Here is a 24,028-nt window from a genome sequence, read left to right on the forward strand (position 1 = left end):
CAATGCGCGGGGCGGCGGGCGGGAGGGCCCGGCGGCGGCCCGCGTGGTGGTGGTGGCGGCGGCGGCGCGGACGGTGGGTCAGAGAGAGCATCGGGCCATGCCGGAGCACAGCACCCTGCTCCACCTGCTCGCCGGAGGGTGAGTAGCCCCGCGCGGGGCGGCCGGGGCCCGCAGCCTCGCTGGGCCCGCAGCCCGTCCTCCTCCCTCTGGGTCGTCCCGGGCCCCGCGGCGCCCTCTCCTCGGGGAGAGCTCCGGGCTCTCCCCAGCTTCCAGGCTGGGATCTCCCTCAGGCCGCCGCTCCGGCTCGTCCTGCCCGCCCCTTAGGAGCGAGGCCTGCGGCGGCGGGCTCGCACCGCCGCTCCCCGCGGGAGGGCCTGCGGCCGGGCTTTGCGCTGGGGACCGTGGGGCCGCAGGTCCGGCAGCAGCGGGCAGAGAGCCGGGGGAGGGCAGGGCCTGCCTTGCCCCACGCCAGGCGCTGCCGGGGCCCCGTAAGCCTCACTCGGGCTGAATGTATGGCTCGGCGGGGCCGGGGGAAGGGGAGGCCTCCATGTGAGTCCCGGGGGGGGGGCGGGCCTTCGCCTGGGTTTTCATCCCGCCTTGAGGCTTGCCGGGGATGGGGGGAGAGGGAACTGGGATACTGAGTGGGGTAAGGAGAAGCGCCGCCAGGCCCCTCCAGCGGGGCACACGGTGGAGCATTCTGGTGTTTGGGAGAGCAGCCAGCCCTCCATCATCGCCTGGTTGAGATTCCTGCATGTCTTCCCTGGCTTTAAATAGTGCGGCTGTTCCCGGTGAGTCAGGTGTTAGGAGCGTTAGGATCCCAGCAGTGCCTCCGAATTTGCAGCGTGACCTTGAGCAAGTTCCTTCTCCTGCGGCAGCATTTCGCCCTTCCTCTCTTTGAGGAACGTTTATCATTTAAGTCTCAAAACAATGAGCTTTTAAGTTTATGATGTCCTAAAGCAGAAGATACTTCTGGTCCTCCAGACTTTGCTGAGTAACTGCAGAACTGTCTTGCCTCGACAGCCACCTAATCCCTTCCCAAATTCCACCAGTCCGTTGGAGTCCATGTGGCAGTGAGGTCTGTGGTATAGCATGCAATAAAGCACATCATTTAATTGCTCTTAATTAGTAAATTTCTAGGTTTCTGCCACTAAGGCAGTTGTTGTGCTGTGTTGATCTTTGCTTATGTGTGCTTGCCCTCTCTGCTCCTTATATTGTGTATGTTATTCTCTTTTATTAATTTATCCTTTGAACTGTATAGTCACTGCATCTTAGCCTTTCTTAATATATATTTTTCGTATTTCTTAGCTTTCTTCTTAAGCTTTTTCTCATCCTCATTTTCCACTTTGGTTCCTGAAAAACTACAAGAGTTTGGCTGGTGCATTGCTAGTGGGAACTTTGTCAGTCTGTATCCTGTCCTCACCCATTAAGCAACAATCCTTGAATTACAATTAATTATAACCCAAGAAAGAGATGAATAAGAGTTGAATAAGAAGTTCAGGTTATTGCTGCAGTGTATAGTTGATGTGATTGTTTTACCTAATGAAACATCTCGTCGATGAAGGAACAGTTGTTCGCTTTATCTTCTGGTATGAGAACTGGGGACCATCAAAGGGAACTTGTGAGAGGTTTGTTCAAAACTAATGCAAGAACATAGCTCTTAACACAGTGTGCAGTTAAACTATGGGACTCCTGGCCACAGGATATTGGAGGGTAAAAGCTTTTTATGTGTCCAGAAAGCATTTTTAAAAGGTTCATGAAAAATAGTGTGTTGAAGGCTATTAAATGCAATGCAACATTTCTGGCTGAGGAATTTCCTGAGCTGAAAATAGCAGGAAGCTGGGAGAATGTTCTGGAGATGACTGTTTCTCCTACTGTTCCATGGCTCATCTTTATTCGCCTGTGTCCTAGGTAGAATCCTGGTTTAACTGCAGGTTTGTCTGACCTAGCATTGCTATTTTTAAATGAACATCTTCAGGCCATTTCAATTTTTGGCTAGCCTAAGAAAGGGCTAAAAAGTGAATTACCAGTAAACTGTCACCTCCGTGCATGTTCTCATAACCTTTTCATATCGTTGAAAAAAATCTTAATGGTGTGTTTTGTATTTCTCTCGACTGATCCTCTTTTTCTGCCACCTCAAACTTTCCAGTTTTCCTTTTACAATGTGAAAGCAAGATGTAGAGGCAAGTACTGTTTTCTAAGGTAAAATTACCTGCCTTCTTCAATCAGCTTTTTTTGCCACTGCTTTGCTCTGAGAGTACATGTTGTACTGGACGTAAACTGCTGCTGTTCATCATATTTTGTGGGAGTTGCTTTTTTTTTTCCCCCACTTCTAGAGTAATGACCAGGGTTTTGGTTTTGTTAAACCGGTCTGTTTAAGCCCAGTGTAAGGACTCTCGGTGACTGCTCAGTTCCGTGGGTTTTTTCGTTATTACCAGTCATTGCAGCTTTGCTCAGTACTGTGACAGTCTTTGTCACCCATGGATTTTATCAAGAGTAAAATGTTACCTTCTGTCTGTTGGTGGAAAAACTGAAAATTAACAATTTTAGTCTAGAAGCAATTTTCCTAGACTCTTGCTGGACCACTGCTGTTTCATTCTTTACTGACAACTGGTTTCAGGGCAGGGAAAGAGTGGAGCTGGTATTTTTTTTTTCCTTCTTTTTCAGATTTTTGCGGTCTGATTTTAATCCATTTAGCATCTATGCTGTGGACAGGGTACCAAGGCTCTAAGTGTGTTTTTGTGAGATGTCAAGCTCACTTTTTGCAAAACTGAAGTATGTTACATCTTTGTAGTTGCTTTTGTGAATCCAGGTTTGGTTTGGTAAGTTCCATTAAAAAAAAATATATATATAGCCCCCATCCCCCCAACATTGATTAGTACAAAGTCTCTTTGAGTCTCTGTAGCAATCTGATTCCGTAATTCTCTTCTGGCATGAATCTTGGGTCATATAACTGTAGCAGCATAAATTATTACACATACCTTTTTTTTTTTTTTTAAGTCCTGGTAGACATTGGAACTCTTCTAGGCTAGTATATTTTCCCAGTTCCCTAACATTTCTTAAGCATTTAAATCTGTAGATGTGAAGTCTCCTCAATCAGCTATTTTTAATATCCATGGCCAGGCGGTTTTTATCCCTGCTGATTTTAAAATGTTTGTTCCAACTAGATGTTGTTCAATTTTGCCTTTGTTAGTATTGGACTGAAAAAAAGTTCATCTCTTTGTGACAAGGGTACATCATTTTCCATTTTTCCTGAAACAGAAGAATTTTGGAGACTTAAGCCTTTCACCCATTGTGAGCAGCTGTATCATCATGACTTTCTTGCTGCTGAGAAAATGACCACTATGCTAAGGAGTAACAATTTCTTTAATTCTTAGTATTGCTTTTAAAATTCTTCTCTATTATCTATGCATATCAGTACCTTGAGGAACTTGAACTCCGGAAACTATTATATATATTGGAGGCATGGGTTCAAATTCGTATCCTGGCCACGCTCAGGTAGGGACATCCTGAAGAAATGAGGTATTATAAAAACATTACATAAAGTTGTGCTTCCTTGTGCACTGTTAGAGAGAAAAATCTTTAAGATACCAAGCAATTGCTTCTCTAAACATTGTCCTGTGTGCTCGACTTTTAGATAAGAAGGTGAAATTGCTGTATTCATACTTGTTAGACATCTTGATCTGTCGTGGCTGTACTCAGTCTTCTCCTGACCTGGAAAGTACACTACTGGTCAAGAAAACAACAGGCCTGTAAGTCTGGAGCCTGTATCAGGCAAATTAGTAGAAACTGCGGTAAAGAACAGGAGCTTTGGACCCCTGATTGAATATGTTCTATATGGGAAGGATCAACGTGGTTTTTGTAAAAGGAGGCTCTGCCTCCTGTGACTCCTGGATCCCAACACGGGCTGTCTTGGTGTCTGTGCTCGAGCAGCTTGTTCATCCAGCGAACCTGAGTCAGGACATTTACTGCTTTGCTTTGTGTTGCCTTCTGAGCCCAGGCTAAATTCTTTGGTGATGTTCTACCTAATCCCAGAGTCTCACTAGTCATCGTATCTCCTGAGAGAAATTGCTGCTGATCGGCTGCTCTGCAAGTCATCTGCACTGCGTAGGTCGGCAAAGGGCTTGGCAAAGCAGCGTGGGTGTAGTGGAGTAGCATAACTAGTTGCTAGCATCATTAGCTGCATAACCTTCTAGCTGCAAGATCTTCAACTCTTTGACTTCATTGCAATAGGCATCCAGACCTATTTTTCTATTTTATTTTATTTGTTTTCTTCCCCTATCCTGCAGGCAATAATAACTGAAGCCCTAGGAGCAAAGTCTGTGAGAGCAATGTATGTGTGAACTCAGCTGTATAGGCTTTTTCAAAATAATTCTTTAGAACTGTAGCCATTTGCTGTCCTGTACCGTCATATGTAATTCTGTTGATATACTTGATTCTTCCCTCATATCTTCTAGTTCTTTGGTTGGTTTTTCTTTCTTTGGAACAGAATGAGCTTTTTTTTCAGCCTCCATCTCTTCTGAAATGAAGGAAGTTTAGCTGTAGCAGTTACGAACGACTGTCTGTTCATCGAGCCTCTTGCATGGCTGTTCCATGCAAATTCATCTCAAAACAGTCTCTCGGGTAGTGAGTATCCTCTAGAAGAGGGGAGTTGTCAGTTAAAGGATCTGAAGGGGCAGAAGCCGAGAACCTAATGTATTGGTTCTGACTTGTGCCTGGGTGGCAGAGAGGGGGGAAAAAGGGAATACGTGTCCTTTCAGCATTTCTGAGGTGTGACTAGGCTGACTGATGGTGATGGTTCATGAGTTCCAAAGATAACTTCTGTCTGCTAGAGGTCACGGTCCTCTTTCATTAACCAAGTCGGGCTGGGGATGAGCCTGTCTGTTGGCAGAAAATACAGATCTTGCTTAGAGGGCCTTGCAGGTGTGAGGCTGAACGGGTTATGAGTTGAAGACACAGGCAGGCTGAGGTGTGGGGTGGAGTTTTGTGCTGCTGCCCCTCTCTGAGCTAGTGCTGCATGGTGCCTGGTGATCTCAGCAGAAGGCATTGCAGTGAGGTTGGGCAGCAGGAATGTTTGCTCTGGGAAATTCTGAATGCAAAGATCAGCAGCTTTTTGCTGAGGGACTGCTGAGTCCCTATGGACTTGGAACTGTTTGTCTCAAATACTGAGTGAGGTTTCAGAGCGAGGCTGCCAGGAGATGTCCCAAGCTAAGCCGTTATTAAGTTAATCAATGTCAGAGCAGGAGGTCACGTGTGATGCAAGCTGGGACACCTAAACCTCCTCTCCTAGAGGGGAGAGGTTGTGGATGAGCAGCGTCAGAGTTACTGCCCAGTTTCTACACAGGGGTCATTCTTACCTGTGCTGTTGTGCCCTTGTTATGCCCTAGATGTGGTGGCACAGCTGGAGCCATCCTGACATGTCCCCTGGAAGTGGTGAAGACACGTCTACAGTCATCCCAGCTGACACTGCGGCCTCTGTGCCTCTCAGAGATACAGCTGCCAGGGATGAGTGTGAGGCTGATGAATCCCACCCCACCATCTCCTGGAGTGCTCAAGTTGCTGAGGTGAGTAGGATAAGGCAGTGTGCGTGTTAGCACCAGGGAGGTGAAGGTTTGGCCATCAGGTGGAGGCCGGGAGAGGGGAGAGAGAGATGGAAGTACCATTTGAGCTGAGGCTCTGGAAACTGCAAGGGTGGTAGGAAGTTTCAGGAGAGCACAGGTACATCTACTTCTCAAGTTGATCCGTGCTTTGAACTCTTAAGTCTGCAAGGCAGCTTTTGGGACTGTGAGAAATTTCTCAGCTAGTGGTTTGATCAGACCCAGAGTGATGGTGTCAGCAAGAATAGGAAGAAATGACTGAAGGAGAGAAATGGTTGGAGAAAAAAATGAGCGTAGGGCAGAAAAAGGATAACACAGGATCTGAGGAGCGGATGCTACAAGAAATACTGAAGAACGAAGGAAGAGGAACAGGAGAGCCCCATCTTAGTTATTCTGCTGGTTTCTCTGTTCATTTGCTTTTGTAGGTCCATCCTTGAGAAGGAAGGCGTGCGATCCCTCTTCCGAGGCCTGGGTCCAAACCTTGTTGGGGTTGCTCCTTCCCGGTGAGTACTGCTCCCTGAGGATAGCTCATGCTGTACACTTTTTAAAGGACCTCTGTGACAGTTATTGCTCCACATACTGAAAGCAGTCTGGGCCTTGTGCTCATTGTTCCACAGGACCTCTTCACACAGAGATTTTCTGGACCTTCTGATCATAGTTATAAGATAAGATGATTGCTGTGGGCCTAGTATAAATGGTATCCGATGTCACATTAGGCAGACGTATGCTAGGAGTAATAAAAGTTGGAGTGAGACCCCCTCTTCTCCTTATAGGTAAACTGTGACCTCTTCTGTATTTCCTTCCAACCAGGGCTATTTATTTTGCTGCCTATTCTGGTGTTAAGGAGAGGCTCAATGCTGTCCTCATACCGGAGTCCAAGAAGGTACACATGCTATCAGCAGCCTGTGCAGGTGAGCCTCTTCTGTCTCAAATCAGAGCCAAGGGGTCCTTCTCTCTGTAAACGTAAATGGGGTTCCTTCCTTCCCCTTTGCTGTTCCCATCAGTCCTGCTCTCTGTTCTGAAGTTTTCTTCCTCCACACCTGGAGCAGTGAGTTCCTTGGGTAACCAAAGCATTTTCTCACTCTTCGTTCTTCTTAGGCTCATCTCTTCAAGTTATGGGTCTAATCTTTACCCCTTCCACTGCCATCAAGAAAAGAGCTCCATTCAGTTGTGAAAGGGAGAAAGCAGTGTGTAATTTAGACCACTCACAGAATCATTTCTTTTGATGTATCCCAGTTCTCTGAATCTGCCACTCTTGCAAGTTTAGCTGCTTTGCAACACCAGGGCTTGTAGTAGGGTTATGTTGGAGGCAGAGGAGCTAATTACACCAGACAAAGGCTGGAATGAGGGAGGAGGAGAATCAGATAGTCTGCCCTAAATGTCTTTTCTCCCATGGGAGCTCAAGGTCATTCTCAAATCGCAAATGCCTGCAGCTTGCCAAGCAGAATTCAGAGAGAGCTGATAGACAGGCATCTCTTCACAAACTGTCAGTGTGATCCTAGTGCTCATGGCTGTCTTCCTCTTGTTTTCCAGGCATTGCCTCTGCTACACTCACCAACCCTATCTGGTTAGTGAAAACCAGGATGCAGCTGGAAGCCAGGTAAGGCAAGCTAGCAACGCAGAGCCACTCGTGTCAAATCAGGACTGGTTTGGGGGGTGGGGCTGGGCAGGGGTCTGCGACTCACCATCAGAACATAGGTCTTCAAGGCCTGCTGGGGAAGAGTCATGCAGTTGCATTCACAGTAGCATTATCAGTCAGTGGAGCAGTATGCCGTTCTAACCCTCCCTCCTCTTTACAGGGTGAAGGGAGAGGCGGCCAGCAATGCTCTCCAGTGTGCCATGCACGTGTACCGCACTGAAGGCCTTCGTGGATTTTACCGTGGGATCACTGCCTCCTATGCTGGAGTGTCAGAGACCATCATACACTTTGTCATCTATGAAGCACTGAAACAGCAGCTGAGAAACAGCCATCCTTCCCTTTCCCCACCACTCACACTTTCACCAAACAGCCATGATTTCTTTGGACTAATGGGAGCTGCTGCTGTCTCCAAAACATGTGCTTCATGCATTGCATATCCACACGGTGAGTTGATCCATTCTCCTTGCTTCTTTTCCCCTCAGTGGGAGATGCCATGGCTGTAGGATCAATCTGCTAATATCACTTCCCTTCTTGTCTCTCCAGAGGTCATTCGGACACGGTTGCGAGAAGAAGGGTCACGATACCGTTCCTTTATACAGACTCTGCAGCTTGTGGTTCATGAAGAGGGACCCTTGGCTTTATACCGAGGGCTCCTGGCTCACTTGATCCGCCAGATCCCAAACACAGCTATCATGATGGCTACCTATGAACTTATCGTACATTTGGCCTCTTCCACCTTGTAAGCGTGCCGTAGCACCTGGCTGAGGCTGCTTTAGGGATACAGAGACCTCATGGTCCTGAGACTTGATCTTTTTACGTGCTCAGAGAGGTGGTGCTTTTCATCACATATCAGAACTGGGTCAGGCATAGCATTCTCAGGAAAGAAGACTATTTTGTGCAAAGTTTTTTAGCTCCAATGTGCACAGTGTAGCCTGCCTTCTTTCTGGAATCTTGAATTATTCTGGTGCTGCAGTATGTCAGGGCACTGGTTTGACGTTGCCTGCTGTAAGCTCCCTGCATGAAACAAGGGCATGGAACTTACTGGAAAGGAGGCAAAGGAGAAAGCCTAAGAGTATCTTAGACAGCCTCAGCATGTTCACTTCTTTTGGACCCAGTAACAACCATGCGTGGGCACAGTTGGACATGAAGACAGGCTAGAGCTGAGACATCCGAGAGAACTGCAACAAGCGGAGATCTTGTGCCTGAGACCTTTCATGCCCTCAGAGGGGCTCTTCCACTCTCACCTACCTCTAAAGAGGATTTCTCAACCTTGGCTGCCAGCAAACATCCTATTGCAGAATTTCTTTGGGTCCTTAACATGTTGCAGCCATTGCCCTGAGACGTGTCAGGCAGCTGCAAGTTTTTGTCTTGCAGGGTCTGAATGATCAGACTAAGTGGGTCAAAGGAAGAAGGACAATCTGCTATGAAGCACTACCCTAACAACTCATGCTACTGGGCTCATAGCCATGCCTTGCCAATATCTGTTGTGTTTCCATCCCCTCTATTCCCAATGGAAAGAGGAGGACGTCTCCTTCCCTCAGAAGTGCTGGAGCTGTTCTGCTACAAGCCAGAACCCCTGGTGTGAAAAATACGCTCTTTTATGCTGGTAAAGAAAGTGGATCAGGTGAAAAGATGGATGAAGCTGAGGATTTGGCCTGTTTCTATTGACGATACACTAAGTGTATGGAAAGAGCCTTATTTTTTTCTGTAATTAAGAATTCGGTTTGCTGCAGGTGTTACACTTGCCTGGGACAGGCTGCGATGCCTTCTGTTCCTCAGTGGGTTCCTAGCCCCCTGTCCAGGGGAAGGCTACATTGTGTTTATAAAGAGTATTTTGACTCTCAAAAAGGCAGGGGGTAGGGTCAGGGGTGATGTGTTTTTCTTGTTCCAACACATACACTAAAAAATGTAACCCTTCCCCGAGATAAGGCAGTAATTTCAGTAAATACATGCTCTGGACAATCTCCAGTTTCACATTAGAGGCTACACTGACTGTTTATTTCCCTGCTTGTAGTGGAAAAACGGCAGAAGCCCTGAACATTTTATTTGAAATCCATTTATTTTAAAATCCAGTTTGTTTCCTCATCTTTCTTACCTTCCTTCCTTTTAGTTTAGGAGTATCGACAATTTTACAAAGCGACACAAGCTGCAGTGGTTTTTTTTTTTTTGCATGAAACGAGAATAAACCTCAAACGACAACATTGAAAAAATATACAATATATATATATAATATCTGGGGAGGGGGTGTGAGAGACCCCACTCTGAGCCCTATGGCTGGCTTCTCCTTCCAAATTTCTGTTCCTTCCAAGCCTGTCCTTCCTCATCCTGGTTTGAACTGTGCCACTGTCATGTTTCTAGAGAGCCAGATGGGGGGTCAACAATGTTGGGAATGTCCACAATGAGAATGGCAGAAGATGAAGGAACATGGGAGGCAGAAATGACAGATGAGGGAGGAGCGCATGTGTACACGGTGGGGGAAGGAGGAAGTTAAAAGTAAGACAACTCCTCCTTCCAGCCATATGTTTTGAGGGGATCCATTGGACTGGTGTTTTAAAGCTCCTAGTAGCGGTGAGACCCGTCGCTTTTGCCGATGATGTGTCGGTCATCTATGTCATTGCTGTCCGGGGAGTCGGGTGTCTCCGAGTCGGTGCTGTCATCTTCGTCCTCCATGCCCTCACTTGCTCTGCCCTCGACGCTTTCTGCTGCCCTCTCCTGGCAGCTCTGGTAGGACTGGGGAGGTGAGACGTGGGGTAAGGGGAAGGATCTGTCAACCCAGCTGCCCACCCAGCCCCAACCACTGTGGCTGCTTCTCACCTCCATGGGGTTGACTATGATGGTGAGGGCTGAGTCGTCCCAGAACATGTCGCTCTCTTTGCCTCCGGTACTTGTGTGCCCCCCATCAGCAGCCCCAGAGACCTCTTGCCCCATTCCCCGCCGGTGCAGGGAGTGGATGCGCAGGATGCCAAGGATCACCATGAGTGCCAGGAAGCCCACACACACCACAATGATGACAGTGGCAGCACTGGGGACCACTTGGGATAAAGAAAAGTAGAAGGCATGGTTGGAGTCTTGTCACAGAAACATGCATTTCCAACCTGACCTGATGGTGCCATCTCCTATATTTTTCTGCGTTGCTGACCACCACCTAGTCCTATCTCTTTTTTTTTTTTTAAGACCAGTGGCAGTCTTGATTCTCTTGTGACTCTCCTGCTGTTGAAGCTTCTTTCTGAAATTACATTACCCAAGCCCGCATAGTACCAGCTTACAGTTGTTCTTTTTAGAGCTTCTCGGGTGTAGATTTCAGACTGTTTCAACATCAGGAAAACAACACACCAAAAGAGGAGGATTGTTGCACCAAGCTCTAAACTACAATTTGATGCAGACTGCAGTCCGTTTGCCCCAATGAGTGGGGCAGGACAATATAATGAGAACTCGTTAACATGGGTATAGGCAGCCTGAAATTAATCCTCTGCTACAGGTTCTACCAGGATATCAGAAAATCGGCATCCTGACCTAAAGGAATAAACCCAAAAGATAATGCTACATACTTGGGTTGTTATGAGGGCTTGCCAAACTGTGCCCAGATAGCTCTGGAGGTAAATGATGGCCTCGGTGCATGAACTGCTGGGAACTCAGAATGTGGTTAGGATGAGCAGCTCGGTTCATGTTGTGGAGGACATTCACCTGCAGGAAGACCGGAGTGAGAGAGACTCAGCCCCATGTTCACGGCACATTCTACATTGTGTGCATTCCCTGTGTCCTCTCCATGCATGCACAAGCACCTATCTATGCATGTATTGATCTCGTACCTCAACAGTGAACTCATTGCTGGAGTAGCGTCCGTTCATCTCAGTGCAGGACAGGTGAAACTTCCTTTCATAAAGAGCAGCGCCACGGTTGATGTGGTATGAGACCTGGCGTAGTATTTCCTCATAAACTGCGATGCTCTCCACACCTGAAACGAGAGAATTGGTGTGGGGTCAGGAAGCTCCTCCCTCAAAGTCGTCTGGCATCGTAACCCCGTAGTAACTAGGAGCTCTAGAGGAATCCAAGGCAAAGCTGTGTATATTAATTTTAGGAAGGGAGCAGAGATGGAGTTGGCTGCAAAGGATCTGATGAAATCCCTGCCTGCATTGCTAAAACAAATGGAAGGGAAGGAAAGTTCAAGAGCAACAGCCTTGTTAAGCTCTGGAGAGCACAATAGTGTTGTTCCAGTCCACAGCCTGTGGGAGCTGCTGTCCCACAGTCATGTCATGCAAAATGCCACTGGCGCCTGAGAACACCAAACCCCAAGGAGTTAGTCAAGAGGAGTGATACAAGCCTGGGTGAGAGCTCAGACACCATGCCCTACTACTTTGTGATGGAGGAGGAGCCACCTCCCCAAGGAAATGGCCTGGGACTTCCAAAAACCGGGAGTCAACAAATAATTGTATCTCAGAGCCTCACAAAGTACACCAACACATTTCTAACATCGGGTTAAGTGCTTCTCCCAGCAATGCCTGACAGGCAGTGAGAGGGGTAATTAGGCAGCTGTGGCCAAGGAGAGGACATACCTGTGATGGTCAGGTAGGCAGAGGTGTTGACAAGCTCCAGGCCCCGCTGCTGCAGCAGTGCCCCATCCAGCACCAGATACTCCCTCTCGGGGTCCAAGTCATCTCCTACCAATGAGATCTCGCAGCCATCCAGGTTGTGCACAATCTCATCTGACATCCGTGTGTCTGTCACTGAGATGCAAACGGAAAGAAGACAGGGCCAGAAAGCCCGACAGCCATCAGTGAAGGCAGGAGTTACTGTGGGTGGTGCCCACTTACTCAAAAGTGCTCACATCATACATAATGACTTCTCTTTCTCTGGCTAGCACCGACCTTGAGTAAAATCACTGTCAGTCTAATTACTTGTTGGAGGAGTCCCCCTGGTTCTAATGACATTATTTATGCACATAATAAAGTCACTTTATTTTGGAACAACATACTATTATCAGAGTGGTTCGTGATAACGCATCTTGGCTGTGAGGACTCTGTTGACAATGACAACGTGCAAATTAGGAACAACTCTATCACACATTCCCAGACCCTGAGTGCTTTTGAAAGCTTTCCTCTGTCTCCTGCCTGCTGGTTACCGTGGCTGAGATCTTTCTTACCTTATTAAAATGGTAACCACGTTCAATGACTAACTGCTTTCAGCAGGGGTAAGACCAACCTGCTCTAAGTCAAGAAACTCATCATTGTATGAGAAAAGGCAAAGCTGCTAAACAGAAAACTACGAGCCAAAAAAATCCCATCACCAGAAGAGATATGAAAGAAGTAAAAGGACCTGTGGAGCACTGAGTGCAGAGACACAATCTGAGGATGATGGAGAGAAATTCAGGGACAAGATATTATAGGGTGTGAGGAAACTGACTGGGGAATTCAGAGGTGTAAGTGATGCAAGAAGAGACGGGAGGGGGTGAGAAATAAGGAAAGCAGGAGAGAAGGGAGCAGGAGTAGACTGAGTAAGTGCGGGAGCGGAGAGGGTAACAGGCAGGACATCCATCCAGTGCTGGATTCAATAAAGGGAAATCTAAGTAAAAAAAATGTAGGTAAAATGTAAAAGGGATTAGGAATGAGCAGCCTGGGAAAGAATGGGGAGAGAGTGAGGCAAAGGAACTAGAAAAAGTACAGGGAGGAGCAGAAAGGGATAAGAACCGATTAGCCTACATATTGACAGACAACATGCCTTGCTTCTGTATTTGTGAACTCTCTCCCATTTCGGTTGTAATAAGGGGCTGTACTTCCTCTGCAGGACAGCAACTCCTATAGGTCTTTCCAGTTTGTCCCTTATCCCTCGCCCTGTACTCCACTCACCAGTACCGTGCCAGTTCTCATCCTTCTTGGCCTCCACCTGATGAGAAATAGAGCAGGTGATCTGGAGGTTGGGGAACAGGGGCACCCCATCAGGAGCCTCGAAGTCTGACGCAGGATGAGCAAAGTGGGCATTGCCACTCAACAGGATCTGGGGGGCATCAGGCTGTAGCACCACAACGTAACCTTCCACATCAGGAATGGAGACGCAGGACTCTTCACTGAAACACCTGAAGGAGAGCCACAGAAAGCATCAGTTGGCCCAAGCTTCCACCAGCAACACTGTAAAAGAACACCTCCTTCCCATTACTGCCAGTCAAGGGAATCTTTTTTTTTTGGTAGTCTTCCTAAAGCTTCCTTATAGCCTGCTGTGCAAGACAGAGAGGTGTGGTAGGGATGACATAATTGGGTTTCAGGTGATTTGGTCACATCCACACACCACAGCGAAAATTAAAACCAGCCCACGTGCCTGGAACACCAGGAGTGACTGCAGAAGTTCTGCTACCTGCATAGACCCCAGGACCCAGTATTACAGTATCCATTTGGATATTGCATACTTTAATATTGATTTTCAGGAAGACTTTTACCCATTTTGAGACCATCAATTAGAATACAAGGTGAGGGAGTGTAATTTTAGTCAAAAGAGAGGGAATCTTCTTGCTGAAGTAAGCCGGAGGTGCTGCTTTGTCCACTCACTTGACAGTAGTGGTGAGTCTGAGTGGCCGGACTCCAGGGGTGGCGAAGCGCAGTGAATTCATGTAAGCCACGTGCTGGATTGCATGGTTGAAGGTTTCCACATCATCACCCTCCAAGGTCAGCAGGGACTGAGAAGGGTTCACATGAACCTACAGGTGGAAGAGAAGAAAATACTCAGGGTTCCTTGGCAAATGCCAAGAATCCAGGCTGAGAGAGACACGAAGGAGAAAGGTGGGCCATTATCTGAGGTGGGGGAGCAGGCAAAGTCCTGGGAAGCGAGGCTGGGGAGGAGAGTGGAGGAGACCCATGCAAGCTGGGCAGATGGGCATACCTTCATCCCTTTGCCCAGACTGTCGAAGTCACTGTAATCAAGCCCCTCACGGCAGGCATACAGGCATTCAATAACCTCCCGGCTCTCCAAGCTACCAGGGCGCACAGTGAAGCCAGCCAAGTAACCATGGAAGTAGTGGTGTATCGACAGAGGATCTCCTGAGGGAAACATGGGAGGTGGAGGGTGTGAGAGACATGGCGAGGAAGAGAGCAAAACCAACAAAAGCAACGGAGTGAGGGACATACAGATGTTAAGGGAGGTATAAAGAGACAGAAGGGTGCATGGAGCATGGAAAAGCCAAGACAACACAAGCAACAGTGTGAGGGAGATATAGATGTTAAGGGGGGGTAGAGAGAGACAGAGGGGTGCACGGGACATGGAAAAGCAAAGACAACAAGAAGACGGGTGATGCTGAAGTAAGGAGATGGCAATTTTTTGAATTCCAGATGGGGGGAAGCAAGAAAAACAGACCAACAGAAAGACTAGGGCAGTGAACAGTGGGTAGCGTAGAGATGTTTCTGCCAAACTGCTGAATGCCAGATGGAAACAATTTCTTGTCCCCTTCTCACTCTGCTTCCTGTGAGGGCTTTTAAAAGAAACTATACGTTCCATAGATAGTTAGGGATGAGGTGACATCTCCTGATGTCTCTAATGGCTATTGTGTTCTTCGGAGACCAACTTTAATGATCAGGCATGAGGATCCGTTTCTCCACATGAAAAGCATACTGCATCTCTCAAAGCAGGCTGTGGTCCTCCTATCAGCCTTTTCATGCTTCACAGATACCAGGGTATCAAGGACCAATCTACCAAATAAGGGTTTTCTCCCAAGATGGTGGGAGGTGGCAGGACAGGATTGGGGGAGCTGTATGAGGAAGGTACCATGCAAGAAGTGATAGTCATGCGCCGTGAAGAGGGGAAGAGAACCATCTTCCTTCTTTTCCCTACCCTGTACAGTATCAGTGGAGTTCTCGTTTCCTTTGATTTTCTCTTTGTTTTTCTCCTCTGCAAAAGAAGAACATTCAGACAAGCAATAAGGCATCAGGAGAGGGTAATTACAGGGTCAGGCAAGTATCTATACAAATACATGTATTGGCCAGTCCAAAAAGAACAGCTCTGGAGTCATGTGCCCAGCAGTGCAACCTTCAGCCCTAGAGACAGCACATCACAGATCAAAGAGGGCAGAGTCCTTTTCATGAAGGGATGGTGAGACTGTAGGATGAGTAACTGACAAAAAGGAGAAAGTATAGGGTTTTTTTTCTCCTTTCCCAATGATATCTATTTTGGGAATTAATTGATTCCCATTTAGGGAACATGGTCCTAGCCATTTTCGCAACAAGCCATGTTCTCAACATCCCTTTGAAGCTCAGATGGTTCCAGGAGGGTGTCACAAGCTGACTAATATTTGTTGGTTGCAAAAGGCCAGTCAAGAGCACAGAGCTGTGGGAAGATCCCTGACCTGGGAGAAGCAGTACTACAGTAAAGAAATCTTTGATAAAAGATGAAAAAAATATAAATCTAAAAAAAAATATATTTTTATCTTGCTAGAAATTTCTGCTGGACTGAAGGCAAGCAGCAGGCAAACTCCTTTAGTTCTGCTCATCTTCAGTCTTGCAGGAGAACTGAAAGGCTTGGGAGATACAGCCTTACATCTCCACAGAACAGGTTTTAATCTGGTAGTGGCTTAACTATGTTCCTAACCTGATCTTTGTCCTCCAACCCAATTCCTCTACGGAATGATTTGTGACTCCTTCACGCAGACCCTCAAGACACAGAAATCCCCATTCAATACAACCAACAGCACAAACAGTACTGCCCGCTCTCTGGTGAAAAGCTTCAATAGAAAGGCTGACGCCTGAAGGAGGTATGGAGTTTCAACTCCCCTCTGCCTGAAAGCTGGTTATCCACCGCGTGTCCTACTGCTTTGTCCACAAAGCTGCCATTGACTCTTGTCCCTGAGCTGTTATTACGGTGGCCTGCTGGCTTGGTCCATAAGGAAGGAGGAAGCCACATTGACTTTGGCGCCGAGGAAGTAATATGACCACGGTGCGGTTTGCATCATTTTAGGATCGGGTGGTGTTTCTTTCACCTCTTCTGGCTTTCCCTCCACTCCCTTGTTTCCCATATGGGAAGAGCGTGGTTCAGGGAGTGGGTGCTCACCGGTCCAGCAGGCTCCAATCATGAGCGAGGGCTCCTGCCGCGGGGGATGAATGAGGCCGTTGTCGTGGATCAGGGCAGGGTCATAAGAGACGCCATCCACGTAGAGCGTGACGGTGGGGAACTCCAGGTTGAGGGCATAATGGTGCCATTCATCATCGCAGACCTGCATCGGACAGCAGAGGAAGGGATCAGCAAAGGGCAGATGGAGAAGGGACACGGGGAAGAGGCAAAACTGCCTTCCTCACCTGCTCAAGCTTCCAGAGGAACTTCACGGGCCTTGCGCTTTCCAGCAGTGGCCAGTAGAGGAAAGCAATCCGGCAGCCGTGCACAGCCAGGGAGTAATGCGAGTAGCCGTCCTCTGCCGGGGACAAGCACAGGGAGTTAGGTATGGCACCTCCCTGGCCAGAGCCCAGAAGCACAGGCTAGCCTGCACGACTGGCGCTCAGCACCGCGGGCTTGACTGCTCCCAGCAAACACGACACCTGAAGAAGCTGTGCTCCTAAGGATGGACCCCATGCCCACATCCCCACCCAGGAACACAAGGCATCTCCCCCCTGCAGGGACAATCCCTTCTAACAAGTTAGAGGCAGTGAGCAGAAGCATCGCCACCCCAGGAAAAGCGTCTCACCGCTCTGCACCGTACTGCAGATCACCGTCTCCTCTTCCCGCCTGCCTTTGCCAGGCACCACGGCATGCTTCATCCATACAGACAGGGTGAAGTGGTCGCTCAGCCCCTCATGGGCATTTGGCCCGTTCACCACAGGCACCTGGGCAGCCTGGCTGCCATTGAACCAGTAGATGAGGCTGCTGTCCTGGCTGTAGTGCACCGAGAGCCGCGCGGTCCAGTTCGCCGTGGGGCTAGGCACCGGCAGCAGGTCGATCTCTCCTGAGGCAGCACCTACCGAGAAGGGAAGGAGTCAGGAATGTCAGCACGGGAAAATAAGGAGCCTGAGGACTGGGGAACAGATGAAGAGGATGCTTAGAGGGCTCGTTGTAACATGCAAGAGCAGAGGGAGAGGAGGTGTTGCCTATGGGCCTTCTCCTATCTGGGGAAGGATGGTGACTTCTCCATCTGGGCTGAGGGAAGTCCCACAGACTCTGTGTACTGGGGCAATGCACAGAAAGTTCTGGTTTCCCAGCAAGGAAAGCATGGGGAGCCCTGTGTAAATACAGGCAGGGTGCCCACTGCCTCTCATGCAGCATGCGAGCTAGGTGTCCTCCCAGCCCCACTGACCACAGCAGATGTGAGGAATGCGTCCTCCAGCATCTCTGCCATGTGAGACACAGAGCTACCACTGTGAACCCCTCCAGGGGAAGGGGCAGGGTGCTGTGTCAACAGCTGCCCTCAGCCCAGGAAAGAATTGATTCACCACAAAGTTTGCGTAGTGACTTCTCGGAGTAGTTATCCCGGTCACAGCCCTTGGCCACATGGTTTGTCTGCAGCTCCACCGTGGCCTGGATGTTCCACAGGGGCTCATCGCAGGTCTCCAGGTGAATGCTGGGGAAGAGCGCAAGGCTGCCTGCACCTGGGGTGTACTCAATCCTCTTGTTCCAGCCTAATGAAGAAGAGTGAAGGACAGGGGTTAGGTCCTGCCAAGGACCTAAGGCCAGAACATTTGTCACACACACAAGTGGCATCTATAGACCAGCCCAGAAACTGAGATTTTTGCCCCTTTCCATGTTGAAAAGACAACTTTATGCAGTTTGCACCAGTGCAAGGGAAGATTTCCTAGAAGTACAGGGTCCAAATTCCCATCTTCTACAACTAGTACCGGTGTAGCATCACTCCTTGGATTGTCAACCTCTCTTATCGGGAAGACCAGATATTGAGCTGTGTTTATTTCCCCTTAATTCTATCGACTAAGGTGAAGCTGTAGGTGTACACCGCCTCTGGAAAAGCCAAATACCCTCAAGATGAGCAGCCCTGAAAACAATCTACGTTGAATACAGTCTATGACCCTTATCAAATACAGAGTAACTCACAGTAATCCAAGGAATGATTTCCCAATGTTAGAATTGCCTTTCAGTGGCTTTACAACAGACTTGGGTGTCTGCTGCATCCCCTTAGATGGGTCTGACGGGTTGGTGCCAGAACTGAACCATATATACGGGCATACAAATTTATATGTGTATATACAAACATTTGCAATAAGTAGTGGTTCAGCAAAAACAAAGGGAAGACATAACTGTGTTTGGAGGTATCGTACCCTGCCAGCTGGGCTTGCAGGTGGGTTTCACCTGGATTTCCACTTCAGCATCATCAGAAGCCCGCTTCTTTCCACAGTCGTAGGCTGTCACTGTGAATTTGTAGAGACGATCTCCGCTGTACTGCAGCTTCTCCGTGTTCTCGATGTTCCCTGGTTAGCAAAGCAATGAGATCAAGGGAGAGGAAGGACAGTCTCCTCAAAGATGTTCCTTCTAGAAATCACTCTTATTTTTGATCAACTACAAAAACAACCGAAAAGGGGTTGAGTCCCCCTCCCAGTGCCGCTCTGTAAGAAGCTATAGCATCCCACAAAATGGCTGCTGCATCTCTGCACCAGGAGAGACAGATCAGCAGCACTAGAAAATTCATATAGCAATTCGGACTGGCAGAGAGGGAGAAAAGCAGGAAAGGGGGAGTGATGCGTTCACGGTAGGTGTGGATTCTTACCATCATTGTCAATCAGAAAGGGAATATTTGGGGTCAGGATCTCATAGTAGCAGATCTGGCTGTACTGCGGGGAGCAGTCTCCATCAATGGCCTCCACACGCAAGATGCGGTCATACAGCTTTCCCTCAGTCACCGCCACACGATACAACTTTTCCACGAAGACAGGAGCAAACTCATTCACATCGTTTACTCGAACGTGCACTGTGGCCCTGGTGCAGAGAGACGTCAATAAGACCTGATCGGCTGATTAGGAGCCACGTTTCAGTGTAAGTCACTCCCCTAAAGCGCACCAGTGATTCCCAGCCATCAAAAGCAAGGACAAGGAACCTTGGTTTCAAAGCAGCAATGCTGGCGCATAGGAGCTTGGACAATGGTTTCCCACCCCAGAGAAAGAGCAAAAGGAATGATCATGTAATCTGGACCTCCTGCCTATATGCGGCAACATAAACCACCACCCTTAGACACAACTGTCAAGTGGCCCTCATTTCTACTGTATTCACTCATGTGACTCAGTCACTGAACATTTCTCTTCAGATTTTATTAACATGTTGAGTTATAGCATCAAGGCTAGAGAAAAATACTTCTGGCTGAAGTAAGCATTCCCACAGCAATTTTCATTTGCACTTCTGTGACAGATCGCATTTTGCAACGTGCAGCAATGACTGCACGGACTTACTTGTGTGACTTCTTGGTATTTGCTCCATCAGGTCCCTCTCCACAGTCATAAGCCTGGATGGTGAATGTGTGCTCCTTATGTGCTTCACAATCCACTGGTTCCTTGGCCCGGATCAGCCCCTCACCTGTAGCTTTGTCCAGGATCACAGCTTCAAAAGGCACCCCCGCCCCATGGATCCTGAAGCCACAGATTTCACCTGGTACCCACAAAGGCAGAGAGGAAGGGGAGAAAGAAAAAGACTGAGGAGAGCACATTACGCCCCCTTGCTTTCCTCTCCCGTATTTTCTTCCTTTCTAACTTACACTCTCCTTTCTCTCTCATTACCACCTCTCATTTCGAGCAATTTTTGGATCCCTAACAGTTCCTCCTGCCGTCTCTTACAGCCATTAATGGTGTACATTGCCCTCTACTGGAGACTACTCCCGCGGCAAGGAGTCTTCACCAGCATCAAGAAAGATTAGAGCTTACAAGGCTCAAGCTAGATTTACTAGTGCTACACAGCCACTGTCCTGAGGGAGCACCTGGTTTCTCCTCTGCATCCCTCAGGGAGGCAAACCAGGCCATACACTGCAGACAGACATCCAGAGCATGAAGATCCATGATGTGTCATCCACCCACGCTCGCAGAACGTGCACAGTAGCGCAGGGAACTGCAGATAGGGCCACCTAAATCCTAAAGTTCAGCTCACAGGGATGACTTTCCCTCTCCCAAAGCTGAGGGAGGATGCATGAGGAAGCTCCAGGCGCAGCCTACGCAAGCACTGGGAACACAACCCTTGTAAAGCCTCCTCTGTAGTTTGAGGGATTTGTGCTTACAGTGAGGGGATGTAGCACTGCCGATGAAGTGCGCCCTACCAGCTCTCTCCAGCGCTTGCAGACACAGAGCTGTGCATGTGATCTTTGGAAATAGCTGAACTGCGTCAAAAAGTAGCTGGCTCCACCCTCAACTTCTCTCCCTAAGGGAACCGCTCACAGCATCCTAAATCAAGCTGTGCCCAAATTGCCTCCAGACTTCACTGGGGACCTTCTCCGGAACAAGGTTTGGAGGTGAGCATTTCCTGGAGAGAGCTAGAATCCAGCACGGGGCTGAATGTCACCCTGTCTCTGCCTCTTCACAAGTCCCTCCCTGCCTCCCACCCTTCCCAGAGCTGTTACCCACCTACCTGCGTAGCGCAGCGGAGCATCTTTGTCCAGCGCAAAGAGGGGTGGGTTGAGCAGGACTGTGTTGTCATTCTCCATGACGATGCCCTGATACTCAGCTTCAATCCAGGGTTTGTGCTTGTTTGCTGAGGTGGATTTGGGGTAAGGGATGAAGGACAGGAACGTGTTAGCCGCCAATGATGGATTCAGTAGGAAAAGAGCAGAATATCATCCAGTGACAGGTAACAACCACCCCTCCCCACCTTCTTCTCTGGAAAGAAAGATGTCTAAAATAGACCGGGAGGAAGAAGTTATCTTTCTTCAGTTCTGCTCTAGGTAGCTCTTGGGAGACCTCATCAGAAACAACGTGTTCCTTCTGGCCTCCTCATTACTATCTTATTAGAAATATGTGGAGAGGCATCAGGAAAGCCGGAGTGGTTAAACAAAATGAAATCAAGAGGCAGAAGTAGCCTGATTCTAGAGAGAAATTCCAAATGCTAAACCCTTTAGCTCGCTGAAGCCATAATTAAAGGATCCAGGATACGTCTTCCCTTGGGGTGTCCCCAGGGGACAAGTCTTGCATGCAGCCATTATCACTTATGCCTCTCATCCCCTGGACTAAGGCCCAGGACCTACACACACGTACCCAGGTTCAGCCAGCCATCCTATGCATTAAATAACCTACTCTGAGACTCCCTTGCTCCTTCCTTCCCCACTCCATGGCGAGCACCATATTCCCTTGGCCCCTCCTTACTAATCCCGTTGGCTGGAGCCCAGCCAGGCTTGGCATGGAGGCAGCAGCCAGCAGGAGGCTCTGAAAAATGTCACAGGCCCAGAAATAGCAAATTAATCTTTATCACACAAGCTCCGGGGCAGGGAAAGGGAGAAATAAAGGGGTGGGGGTGGGGGGGCAGAGAAGGGAAGGGGAGGGGAGACAGAAGAAAAATCATTACAAATTAAAAACCCCTCCCCCATGCCCACTCCCTGCCAAATGGGCCTCAGAGATTATATTGCATGGCCTAGTTACAACCCCCATTCCCAGATAATCCCCCACTCTCCCACCCCCTGGAGACCAAGATTTATTACAACCCAGCAATACTTTGAGCGCAGCGTGGCTCAGAGCTGGTGGGGAGTAGCATCCAGAGCCTTTCCCCCTCAAGGGCACTACTTCCAGGATGTGCATTCAACCTCTGCAGCACAGTGTCCTCGGAAACCATCCCGGCCGGCATGGCGTGATGTGTTGACTTAAAAAGGGGCAGCACCCCTTCCAACCAAGCACTTGTGCACGTCGGGGCCGGGGGGGTGCTGCCGGAGCCGGGTGGTGGGCCAGCAGGCAGGGCGGCAGGTGAGAGTGGGGAGGCACCAGCAGGGCAAAGCGGGCAGACCCAGCCTTCGGCGTAGCAGCGAAGAGCGTGGGTTGGCATTTCTCCCTCACCGTATTGATTAAGATTATAAAGCATTGCGTAGGAAACCCAGAGAAACATCCATCCTGCTCAGCATGCAGGTGGAATCCTCCCTGTGTGCAAGTGCCCACATTTCACCCCACCCCTCCACTTCCCCCGCCAGATTCCACCCCGTGATGGCTCTTGTCCACGCACCACACCACCGAGGTGGGAATCCATAGCTACAAATGCCAAATATGCCCTGTTGCTGGGGTAACAAGCTGGTGATAGACAAATCCTTTGCTGCATCCACCTGCAACTTGGGAATCACCAATCTGATTTCTCAGGAAATGAGTCCCTGATTAGAAAAAAATATTTTGGGATTATTTTTAGGATACAGGCTCCTACCAGCTTCAGGAAAGCTCCCGTAAATCTAAAATAATTTGCCAAAGGTGGGAAGACATTTCAGAGTGTGGATTCCCAAAGGAGAGAGAAAATCCAGAGCGTAAGGGGCCTTGCCTTGCCACTGGGCCCCTTGGCACCAGAGCAGCACAAATAAATGCCCCTGCCAATGTCAGCGTTGCACCCGCCCCGTAGCCCCTTCCCAAGCACAGAAAGCACCCTAAGGTGTCACGTTCCCTGATGACCCCCCGAGTCCCTCGCATTTTTTTCAGCTACTCCCACCCTGTCAGACTATTGACGCACTGACTCCCCTGGGGTGAATTTCTCACGCCTTGTGTCTACAGCCACAGCTCTAGAAACCTACATCTTTCTCCATCACTCTACGTGTTCAAAGAACATCCGCGTGCAGAATGTTACAGCTGTAACATCAGGGTTTGGGGGTTTTTTTGGTTTTTTTTACGTATTTAGCACGTAAAATACTGTTGTATACAAGCAACCCGCATAGTTAACACATCCATGTACAATAATTCCTATTGACAGATGGTAGATGGATGAACAAGAATTGGAAGATGGAGATAGGGGATGTGTTGTGGAGACAACGGGGGTCTGTGGAGAAGGAACAAATTCTCCCTCAGCATGCTAAGGAAGGGAAAGAAAGCTAAATCCACACAGCGGGATTTTGCCTCAAACAAAAGCAAGACAAGTGGGCGGAAAGGGGGAAAACGCGAGGGGAATGCTAGAAGGAGAGGAAAGAATGGAGAAAAACGCGGTGGCAGGAGACAGATGGAGAAAGCAGCGAGAGGGGATGGGATAAGGGCGCCCGAAGGGGCAAACCAAGCCGGAGCCGCCGGGGGACCGCGGAGATCCCCCCGACAAAAAAAACGTGCCGGGCGACGGGCAGCGCGGAGCCGCACCGCTACCGCGGGGGCGGATGGATGAGCCGCCGCCAACGCGCCCCCCTCAGCCCCGCAACGGGGGGCAGCCGGAGCCTCCCAGCGGGGCGTCCCGCCGCACCCCCGCCGCCGCCACCGGGGGACCGTGCCCGCGGCGCTCCGCCGCTCACCTTTGTTGGAGGCGCCGCCGGGCAGCGCGGCGCAGAGGCAGAGGAGAGGGAGGAGGACGGCGGTGCGGGGCCGAGGGTCGCCCATCGCGGCGGCGGTGGCGGGTCCCAGCCCGCCGGGGGCTACTGGACAGCGGGCGGGCGCTGCCCTGCCCGGCCCGGCCCGGCCCACGCCCTCGCTCCCGCGGCGGCGGCGGCGCGCAGGGACGGCGCGGTACCTCCGCGGTCCCCGCTCCGCTCCACGCCCGGCCCCGCCCCGCCACTGCAGCATGACGTCACGGGCGAGGTGGGGGTGGGCAGCCAATGCGCGGGGCCGCCGCGCCAGGTGCTGCGGGGGGGGCGCGGTTGCTGCGCTGCGCTGCGCGGTGCGGTGGAACCGCCGTTTTCCCTTTCTCACCGCAACCCGGGCAGGGAACGGAGAGGGGCGAGGGCTGGGGAGGGGGGGGGGAGCGCCCGGCC

At 49.6% G+C, this 24,028-nt stretch overlaps 2 protein-coding genes across 3 annotated transcripts; one reads left to right on the plus strand and one right to left on the minus strand.

Moving 5' to 3' along the window:
• On the plus strand, window positions 1-9,437 carry LOC141470771 (solute carrier family 25 member 33-like). The gene is made up of 7 exons (XM_074157010.1): window positions 1-138; window positions 5,385-5,561; window positions 6,020-6,097; window positions 6,405-6,505; window positions 7,128-7,194; window positions 7,394-7,677; window positions 7,777-9,437. Exons 1-7 carry the CDS (start codon window positions 98-100, stop codon window positions 7,974-7,976), a joined length of 948 nt encoding a protein of 315 aa, XP_074013111.1. The 5' UTR covers window positions 1-97; the 3' UTR covers window positions 7,977-9,437.
• On the minus strand, window positions 9,402-23,773 carry CLSTN3 (calsyntenin 3). Of its 2 annotated transcripts, XM_074156997.1 has the most exons (19): window positions 23,730-23,773; window positions 23,573-23,679; window positions 20,749-20,871; window positions 19,587-19,782; window positions 18,911-19,119; window positions 18,465-18,614; window positions 17,628-17,813; window positions 16,886-17,155; window positions 16,503-16,615; window positions 16,258-16,420; window positions 15,046-15,102; window positions 14,101-14,258; window positions 13,770-13,918; window positions 13,077-13,303; window positions 11,787-11,957; window positions 11,043-11,188; window positions 10,782-10,917; window positions 10,048-10,265; window positions 9,402-9,963 (listed from the first exon to the last, which is right to left on the minus strand). In XM_074156997.1, exons 2-19 carry the CDS (start codon window positions 23,655-23,657, stop codon window positions 9,793-9,795), a joined length of 2,928 nt encoding a protein of 975 aa, XP_074013098.1. In that variant the 5' UTR covers window positions 23,658-23,679; window positions 23,730-23,773; the 3' UTR covers window positions 9,402-9,792. The 2 variants fall into 2 exon arrangements, with proteins under 2 accessions (XP_074013098.1, XP_074013090.1); XM_074156989.1 differs by lacking the exon at window positions 23,730-23,773 and having other exon boundaries at window positions 23,573-23,657.
• Between the last annotated feature and the right edge of the window lie 255 nt (window positions 23,774-24,028).

This window comes from Numenius arquata, chromosome 1 (genome assembly GCF_964106895.1).
Source record: "Numenius arquata chromosome 1, bNumArq3.hap1.1, whole genome shotgun sequence".
NCBI classification, from domain to species: domain Eukaryota; kingdom Metazoa; phylum Chordata; class Aves; order Charadriiformes; family Scolopacidae; genus Numenius; species Numenius arquata.

What these genes read in the sequence shown, in the direction of transcription:
- LOC141470771 (XM_074157010.1), top strand. Translation starts at nt 98, where the DNA reads ATGCCGGAGCACAGCACCCTGCTCCACCTGCTCGCCGGAGG. An exon ending in GTTGGGGTTGCTCCTTCCCG is followed by an intron (nt 6,098 to 6,404) that starts GTGAGTACTGCT and finishes CCTTCCAACCAG; the next exon opens with GGCTATTTATTTTGCTGCCT. An exon ending in AGGATGCAGCTGGAAGCCAG is followed by an intron (nt 7,195 to 7,393) that starts GTAAGGCAAGCT and finishes TCCTCTTTACAG; the next exon opens with GGTGAAGGGAGAGGCGGCCA.
- CLSTN3 (XM_074156997.1), bottom strand. Translation starts at nt 23,657, where the DNA reads ATGGGCGACCCTCGGCCCCGCACCGCCGTCCTCCTCCCTCTCCTCTGC. An exon ending in AATACCAAGAAGTCACACAA is followed by an intron (nt 19,120 to 19,586) that starts GTAAGTCCGTGC and finishes TCTCTGCACCAG; the next exon opens with GGCCACAGTGCACGTTCGAG. An exon ending in GTCTGGGCAAAGGGATGAAG is followed by an intron (nt 13,919 to 14,100) that starts GTATGCCCATCT and finishes TTCCACCTGTAG; the next exon opens with GTTCATGTGAACCCTTCTCA.